We start from the raw sequence: 9,527 nt of genomic DNA, 5'->3' as shown, positions 1-9,527 counted from the left end.
CGAAGTCGGACGGGGGCCTTGGAGCATCAATCCGCTTGGATACTCCATCATTCCAACGATTGGGCCAGCCAAACTAATCCAACCCACTAATCTCTGGTTACCCACCGTAACAATATATATATATATATATATATGTTTTCTTTAGTAATATTATTCATATCAAATATTTTTAACTCCCGTCTACAAAAATTATTATTAATTAATTGTGTAATAAATTATATTTTTAATTAACAAAATAGAAAGGACGTGTATTAGTATTAAAAATATACTAAGGGTTAATAGTCAAAATTGTCCCTAAAAAATATTCTAATATATTTTTATTCCTGGAAGATAAATTTAATCAAAACCGTCCTCAAAAAATTTAAAATTAATCACATTAGTCCTTTCGTCTATTCTATTACTAACAATGTTAATTTTGCTGATGTGGCACGTTAGTTTTTTTTTTTTGTCTTTTTGGTCATAAACTGTTAAGCCTAAGAAACAGAAACAGAACCCGAACTACCTATAATCCTGACCCACCCGTACCCGTCTCGAAAATCCCTCCTCAACCTATCTGAGTAGCTTTGAGCCTCCATTCCAATCCCGTCCCGCTGCAACACAACCCCCGCAATGGTGGTTCTTCAAGCTTCACGCTGCGCACCGTCTCCAGTAACTACCGCCGTCGTCACCGGATGTTGCAGAGATACCACGCCTTTGCCTGAACGTCAACCTCCGCCACCTATCAAGCGTCTCAGAGCCCCTGCTCTACAGCTGCTGCTACCGCCGCATCAATGGTATAGTGCTTGCTTTCCACCCCCGATCCAATTCAGTTAGCCACATCACAAAGCACTACTTGCGGAACGCGGTCGTCGTTGCGCTAAGGAGGACGACTTCGAACTTCCGCCGTCGTCATCGTCTTCTGAACGATATGCCCGTTCGGTCTCCGCCCTTGATCTGAGCTTCCTCGGACGTATGCTCCTCTGTTTGTGGCTCTTGACGTCATCTGTTGCTGCCCCTGCTGCTGGTTCTGCTGACGCCTCTCGATCCTTGCTCCTCGGCAACTCTCGACGTCGCGTTGGATCACTACTCTGAGTTCAGGGGGCGGGTTAATCGTCCATGATTGCTCTAGCGCTCCACCGAGTTCAATGGGTATCTTTTGTGCGCCGATCTATTTCCCTCCCTTAGCGTCCAGGTGAACCTGAATCTGTTATCCTCCCCTGCCAACTGTAGGATGTCCAACAATATTGGATCAATGTCCCCAACCCTGCTCTTCGATTTCAAATTCTGCACTAGAGGTAAGCTATCTGACTCAATAAGCATTTTCTGTAACCCCAAATTGTTTGCAAGTATCATGCGTTGCTTCTGCCTTTGCTGCTAGGGTAGAGATTGCTCCAATTTTGGATGCTGACCCAACTTGAACACTCAGAGAGAGAGAGAGAGAGAGAGAGAGAGAGAGAGAGAGAGAGAGAGAGAGAGAGAGAGAGAGAGAGAGGGGGTTTGGGTGGGTTAGGGTATGGAAATAGATACTGATGGGAGCTGATGCGAAGGCACCAATGTAGGTGACGGCGGGAAAAACGACATCGACGAGGAGCCAACAACTGTTGGAACTGGCATGGAGGTTGAGACGTGTAGAGGAGAAGGAGAGTCTGTGATCTTCGGGTCGGGTCGTTGGGTTGGGGATCCAATTTTCTAATGGTTTGAATCTTGACAAAAAAAAACTTACGCGTTATGTCAGCAAAATTAACGTTGTTAGTGACAGAATAGGCGGAGGACTAACGTAATTAATTTTAAATCTTTCGAAGACGATTTTGATTAAATTTATCTTTCAGAGACAAAAATAGAGATCAGAATATTTTTTAGAGACGATTTTGACTATTAACTCAAAATACTAATATTAAAATGATATCTACCATAAAAGTGTACGGACAGTAAATTGTATTTCCTTTGGCATGAAAGTGTTAGGAAAAAAAAAAAAGAATGTGACAATATTTTCTATTTCTTTCTGGATTGGTTCCTGCTTGGCAATGATGACAGTTAATACTTATTAGTTATTACTAAGCAGACACCGCTTAGTGGAGGCTTATATATATGAAGCTGCTAGTGCTAAGTGTGTTTCTTCTTTTGAAGGGTGGACTTGCATTGTTTGATATGAAATGCAAATTGCTTTCATTTTTTATTTTTTGGTGATATATATAATAATGAATAATACGACTCAAATGGCCGTATTGCGCCGTCAACCCCCTTTTAATCGGAAATATGTAATTGGACCAATAAATTAATTATGAAAAAGTATAGATACATGATGAAAATATTAAATAATGTGAATAATAGATATGTCGAATGTTCAATTTAATAGGTATGCAGATGATTATATTCATTATTTTTAATTGGATGGTTATTTCTTTTGATTCGATTTATTCATGCACAGTTAACAATAACTGGATGTTCAATTCAGTAGGTGTGTAAATAATTATCCTAATTTTAAGATTTAGAAAGTAATTTAGGGTAGAGTATTTTTTTATTTTATTGGGTCAATTCTAAAACCTATTATTCATATTGTTTACAAAAATCATTGTCTACCGAACAAAATCCATTAATTATTTAGTTAAGGAGCGAATTGAAGGAGGCTGGTGGGGTTATATAGCCTCAACCACAAAAATAGCTTTCATAAAAATATAAAACTTTTAATTAGATTTTTTCCGTTTAAAAATTTATAATTAAATTTTTATTAGTTATTTTCTTTCAAGCGAAACACACTAATTCTAGAATATTGGTTTTTAAAATATTTTATAATTTATCTTACACTAAATACCAAAGTAAGTATTTAAAAAATTATATTTTTAACAAAAATTAATTAAAAAGAACTTAATTAAAAACTTTTATTAAACATAAAAATTTAATAAAATTATAAGAACGGAATAATTAAACTAATAAAATAAGATAGGAAATTATATTATAAACTATAAAACCCTGAGGATGAGACGGAAAAAACAAGTATGATGATAGAGAAAAAGTTAGGTATGGCTGTATGGTCAAAGGGAGAGTTCAAAGCTTGAAACTTGAAAGCCAAAGGCAAAAGGAAATTCTGTTTGGTAATGTGGTACACTTATTACTATTTAGAGACCTATGGAAAATGCACAATGAATTCAAAGGAAGCATGGGCGGCGCATCACAATATTAACCAAAAAAAAAAAAAGGAAAAAAATAAAAATTATTAATTTTTTATCATCCCTAGTAGTAAAGGAAGCTCCTAATGGTGTAATGCATATATAAATTTTAGCCTAAAGCCTAAAGTCTAAAACTATACTGATATAATCATCAGAAGATAGCATTCATAGCTGGTAAGTTCTAAGAGCTAAAAAGAATGAAGAAAAAGAAAAAAGTAACCCTCAATGAACAATACCAAGACCACAAAATTGGGTAATCTGCCATTATTTTCAAAGACATAGTTTGAGGTTATGTCAGTGATAAAACACCTATCACCAATTCAACATTACCAATTTATAGAAGCAAACATCATATTCATCACATTGGTCCATATATAAAATGTTACATTTTCATAAGATGGCAAATTATAAGAAACAGCTATATAAAATTTTAAACTTTGAATGTGTCATATTCACATCTCTATCCCTACTCTGTTATGAAACAGAGCATGTTATTCTAAAATCTATTGTTTTGTTATATGAATTAATACTCAATTGTGTCATAATCCATGACACTGCACCATTATAGTAATAGTAAATAGTATATACTTATCTTTAAACATTCATTGTGCTATAAAATAATAAAACAATATAACATTATGAAAACTAATAGCTTTATCTTTTAGGTGCTTTTGCTTTAGTAGGAAGACCAAAAAAACTGGAAGGAATGCAACTCTATGATGCTGCTAGATCTCCCTCTTCACTTTGCTGACCAAGGGCAGGCTTTGTTCAGCTCCATAAAGCCAAAAACTCGCTGCCCGTTGCCCGCTCTTCCTTCCTTCCATGTTGGCCTTGTCTAATTTCTTGAGCCATGCTTGTCACTTATAAAAAACAATAAAGTGTGATTATTTAATTTACTAATAATAATAATAATAAAGTTCTTGTATGCTCTCTCTTTTTACTGCGCTTTATTCTGTTCAAATTCGATGCTTTGTTTGCAGAGAACGAGGTGCTTTGGTTTCCAAGAGAGAGAAACAAAGAAACACTACAACACTTGAAGCTTTGCTTTCCCTCTCTCTCTCTCTCTCTCTTTGCTGCATTGTATTGTTCTACCACCTCAGAATCTCTTCTCACTTCCACGCATTAAAGTGTTGTCTCTCTCTGTCTCTCTCTCTAGTAATTGGTGGCGCTTTCTCCTTTCTGTCATATTTATTGGAGTGTGCTTCCATGTTCTTACACTTTTCTTATTGGAGTCTGCTTCCATGTTCTTACACTTTTCTTAGTGTGGCAAGAACAACATAGCAGCTAAAGACAGAACCCAGGGGGAAAAAATTGAGGCATTTTGTTGTATCTTGCTGAGTTTCACTTCTTGTTGATCTTAGTTTTGTTCTGTTTGGATAGGGGGTGCTCTGGAGTTCATAAACTGGGATACAAATGAGTTTTGTATTGTGTCTAAGTCAAGAAAGAGAAGGGGAAATAGAAGAAAGGGTGGATTTTGGAGAAGCGGTTTTCAAAGCAATGATCTTTTACTCTTTGAAGCTCTGAAGAGAGCTTTTTTGGGGGTGGGGTGGGGGTGGGGGTGTTGGGTTATAACTTATTAATTCTCTTCTGAGGAGAAATATCATAGTGTGCTTGAGGAGCTGTATGAAGTAGAAGTTGCAAAAATGAGAGATGACAATTCAAAGAAAACCAAGGTTTTTTTTTTTTTGTTTTTTCCATTCTCTTCTATGTTGTAGAGATGAATACTTTGATGTGTGTTGTTGATTGCAATCTCTGCAAGTTGTTAACTGCTTTTGTTTCTGTCTTTTTGTTGGTTTGATGAAGCTCTCATGGTCAAAGAAAATGGTTAGAAAGTTCTTCAATATCAAATGCAGAACTGATGATACACTATCAGGTGCTGTTGCCTATGGAGGTGGGTATGCTTTGATTTGTCTTCTTCAAAATTCACTTTCTATAAGTGGTTCCATTTTTAAAAAATTTGGGAAGCAACAAGCATAGGAATAAGACTTGGCTTCTAGTTGGTTGCCGGAGAAACCAAGGGAATTTAACAAATAACACAAACTGGGAATGGAAATTGAAGCCTAGGGTCTTTCATCAACTTCTGTCTCATTTGTTGTTTTTTAATCTAAGAAAATTAAGCTAAAACCATATATACAAAACTATATAGTATATACTCACCAATTGTGCTTCATACTACAGTTTTCTATATCTTTTGTTTCTCTATGTACATGAACTTGAAGCATTAGCATTGCTATTAAAGCAGGAGGTAACGTAGAATACAGAAGCAGGAGTAGCAGGAGTAGCTTCTCTGAGAGAGAACCATGCACTATCAAAAAGAGCAAAACAGGTACTGAATTTCATGATGCCACTCCTTGGAAATCTTGATGTTTAAAGAACATTTACATCTACATGACAAAATTTAATGTTTAAACCTCCTCACTACAAATGAACAGAGAAGTTTAGCAGGAGTGCAGATCAGGTTAGGCGAGGAAGAATGAATCTTGACCATCCTCGAATTATTGATGTTCAGAACCATAGGTATATTTCCTTTTCCTCTTGTGATTTTACTGTTTCTTACCAAAAAAATACTGGTTTGTTCATATTTTCTCTGGTGCTTTTCTCTTCTTTGTGAGCAGCATTTTTGTTGCTACATGGAATGTTGCTGGAAGATCACCACCGAGTAATTTGAATTTGGATGATTGGCTTCATTCCTCACCACCAGCAGATATATATGTTCTAGGGTAGGAATTCTGACTTGGTTCTTGTCAACTTAGTCTTTGATCAACCTTTGTTCTAACTGTTACCAATGACATGTTTTTATCCTCTTTCAGATTTCAAGAGATAGTTCCCTTGAATGCTGGTAATATCTTAGGGGCTGAGGACAATGGCCCTGCCAAAAAATGGTTGGCTCTCATCAGAAAGAGTTTAAACAACCTTCCTGGCACTAGTGGAAGCAGTGGATGTTATACACCTTCTCCCATTCCTCAGCCAATTGCAGAGCTAAATGCTGATTTTGAGGGATCAGCTAGGCAGAAGAATTCATCTTTCTTCCATAGGCGATCGTTCCAGACAACTTCTACTAGTTATGGAATTGACAACGATCCCTCACTTGCTCAACCACGACTAGATCGAAGGTATAGTGTCTGTGATCGTGTAATGTTCGGCCACAGGCCGAGTGACTACTCAAGGCCAAGTGACTACTCTAGGCCAAGTGACTTTTCAAGGCCAAGCGACTACTCAAGGCCAAGTGACTTTGATCCCAGTTTTAGATGGGGTTATAGGCCTAGTGACTATTCAAGGGCAAGTGACTACTCAAGACCAAGTGACTATTCAAGATGGGGTTCATCTGATGATGATAATGCCATTGGAGATTCGCCAAGTACAGTTCTATTTTCGCCAATGTCTTATGCCGGACCTGCCTCTAATGAGGATGGATATGGCATGCCGGGGCGTTCGAGGTACTGCCTTGTAGCAAGTAAGCAAATGGTGGGAATATACCTTACCATATGGGTAAGAAGTGAATTGAAAGATCATGTGCAAAACATGAAAGTATCATGTGTTGGCAGAGGTTTGATGGGCTATCTTGGAAATAAGGTGAATGTTATGTCAGTCATATAGTTCTAATTTTTATTTTTCATAATAAATTGGATTTAATGAGAGAGTTATTTTGATTGTATCTACAGGGATCCATCTCAATCAGCATGTCACTGCATGAAACAAGCTTTTGCTTTATCTGTAGCCATTTAACCTCTGGACAGAAAGAGGGAGATGAACTAAGAAGAAATTTGGATGTGATGGAGATTTTAAAAAAGACAAGGTTTCCGCGTGTTAATGGTGTGGACAATGAGAAGTCCCCACAAACAATCCTTGAGCATGAGTAAGAATCTGTTTGTCTTTGTCTTTGTCTCTTGCAGTTGCTAATTCTGTTTTCTGAAAATCATTTTCCTTTGTCTCCTTTCCATTTAACATAATTTCTTTTCATGAACTAACTTAAAATTCATTAATGTAGTCGAATAATATGGCTCGGAGATTTGAATTATCGAATCGCCCTCAATTACCGATCTGCTAAGGCACTTGTTGAGATGCAAAACTGGAGAGCATTATTAGAGAATGATCAGGTATGTATGTTTAACCATTTAAATAGCTCTAGGTTCATTTTTATTGCTATGTGACAAAGCATAATGAGCCTTAATTATTGACATTCCTTGCAGTTGAGAATAGAACAGAAAAGAGGCCGTGTATTTGTGGGATGGAATGAAGGGAAGATATATTTTCCCCCAACATACAAGTATTCAACTAATTCAGATAGATATGCAGGAGATGATATGCATCCAAAGGAGAAAAGGAGAACACCTGCATGGTAAGTACTTACTACTCAATATGAAGAAAGTAGAAAATGAAGCATAGGGTGTGTTTCATAGTTGTTGACATAGTTTTGTTAAATTTGTTATGCTTATATAAGTATTTTTCTTATAGGTGTGACAGAATCTTGTGGTTTGGAGAAGGTCTTCATCAATTATCTTACGTCCGCGGGGAATCAAGATTTTCGGATCACAGGCCTGTCTATGGCATATTCATGGCTGAGGTTGAGTCAACTCATGGCAGACTGAAGAAAACTATGAGTTGTTCTCGTTCCAGAATTGAGGTGGAAGAACTTCTGCCATATTCAGGCGGATACACCGAGCTGAACTTTTTCTAAAGAGGAATGGAATGGCTGGATGTGAAACATGTCCATCCACATTCAAGTACTTTCCCTATCCCTTCTGCCATTCTCACTATTATGCTTGTAAAATAGTGGAAATTTATGCTGCTGAATGCTTTGGTTTTTTGTTTCTTTTTTCAACCTCATGCACTTAGATACAAACAGAAAAACATAAAAACAAAAATTATCTGCAGGGCTCTATGCAAACAAGGGGACCCTGAGCATTTTTTATATTTAGACCAAAAGTACAAGATTCTAAAATTATCAATGATTATATGGAGCTGAACATAATAGAGGTGATACTGCAATAAAAACATAAGAGCCTAAAGAATATGCTAATATGTTCTTAGCCACTAGGTGTTTCTTGCTTCACTAGATATACAAATTGATTTCAATCTTTATTGCTTTGAAGTCCTTTTGTTCTTTTCTTAATGTCGTTGAAGTTATTCTTTTCCCCCTGAATTAGAAATCTCACATAACTTACATACCCTTATTACTGTTCAGAAATTGGTCCCCCATTGCCAAGAGGGACTCACTTTGAAGAAATTCAATTCATGGATGGAGGGTGATAAGGACAACCCATTTCCCACATACCGAAAAAGGTTAGTTTTCTTCTCTTTCTTACTTCTTTTTGTTCTGCTTTTGGTCTCAGCTTCTTTGTCTAATTTTAACCTTTACTTTATCTTTTTCAGTTTGATAATCTGTATTCTTGCTTAGTCTACAGTCATGCCTTGCCTATCACATGATCAGAAGTTCAGAACAGTAGTACATCCTCGTCATCATCATCAACATCATCATCTTGTACACCAACTTCAGCACTGTGCATAATTTGATTTTAAAAACACTTAGCTTTCTTACCAGTCTCTCAGCCCTGCACAACCATTCAGAATCACGCACAATCATTAGGTACTATGTTTTAGTTAGTACTTATTAATACTTGTCACACTTTTTTATGAATTAACAACAATATAATAAACTCTTACTCATGATCAACTTCTCTCTTTTGGCAGGACATGGAAGAAGACGATTTTTTTATTCAAGATTCTTTAATTGTTTTTGTCCAACATTTAATGTAGGTGAAAGATCGTCAGTAATAATCATTTGGGCACTAACTGTTTTCTTTTCTTCATTTTTCATTGTTTTTAAAATGCAAAGAGAATGAGAGTTTTGATTTGATGTATAGTGAATTAGTGATTGCCACAGTATGTAAGAAGGAAAAAAAAACAGAAAGAAGAAAAAGAATTTTTAATTCATGAGAGAATTCCAAAGCCTCTCTTGCTTGGTTCTGTTTCCTCTTCTCTTTTCTTTTCAGCAATGTTGATAAATTTACTGTTAAAGGTAGCTTGGCATCAACTAGTATTCTGAGTTTCAACTCTGATGTGGAGACAACAATATTTAAGTATTTTTAAACAGATTAAAGAAGCTCAAGACAGGGTTTGCAGGTTTGGCAGAAAATATTGGAGGCTCTTCCAATCCAAGATGCTATTTACATGTTGCATGCCTGTGTCAATTGCTGTTTACTTTTGACTAAGTTTCAACTTTAGACACTTTACCTTTATTACCTTGTGCGTCTAGGTAGGATCACCAACAAAAGTTGAGCACAAGAATGTTGTAGATAACGACTAATAAGGCCAAATCACAAATTTGGATAATAGTCTCATTAAAATATTCATTAATGGGGTTCCTAACTAAATCTAAAA

General features: G+C 36.3%; 1 protein-coding gene across 5 annotated transcripts; it reads left to right on the top strand.

Annotated features, from left to right (window-relative positions):
- Positions 1 to 4,085: 4,085 nt before the first annotated feature.
- CVL1 (CVP2 like 1) lies at positions 4,086 to 9,098 on the top strand. 5 transcript variants are annotated; one of them, XM_016321119.3, is made up of 13 exons: positions 4,086 to 4,819; positions 4,950 to 5,037; positions 5,389 to 5,472; positions 5,579 to 5,663; positions 5,762 to 5,866; positions 5,957 to 6,719; positions 6,809 to 7,002; positions 7,135 to 7,243; positions 7,337 to 7,485; positions 7,602 to 7,870; positions 8,332 to 8,429; positions 8,520 to 8,733; positions 8,838 to 9,098. In XM_016321119.3, exons 1-10 carry the CDS (start codon positions 4,790 to 4,792, stop codon positions 7,822 to 7,824), a joined length of 1,830 nt encoding a protein of 609 aa, XP_016176605.1. In that variant the 5' UTR covers positions 4,086 to 4,789; the 3' UTR covers positions 7,825 to 7,870; positions 8,332 to 8,429; positions 8,520 to 8,733; positions 8,838 to 9,098. The 5 variants fall into 5 exon arrangements, with proteins under 5 accessions (XP_016176605.1, XP_088354129.1, XP_016176602.1 ...); XM_088498003.1 differs by having other exon boundaries at positions 4,091 to 4,819; positions 8,552 to 8,733; XM_016321116.3 differs by having other exon boundaries at positions 4,134 to 4,819; positions 5,386 to 5,472.
- Positions 9,099 to 9,527: the final 429 nt, after the last annotated feature.

Source organism: Arachis ipaensis, chromosome B9 (genome assembly GCF_059453495.1).
Source record: "Arachis ipaensis isolate K30076 ecotype BB chromosome B9, ASM5945349v1, whole genome shotgun sequence".
Lineage (NCBI taxonomy): Eukaryota > Viridiplantae > Streptophyta > Magnoliopsida > Fabales > Fabaceae > Arachis > Arachis ipaensis.
This window is presented reverse-complemented; position numbering and strand designations above follow the sequence as displayed.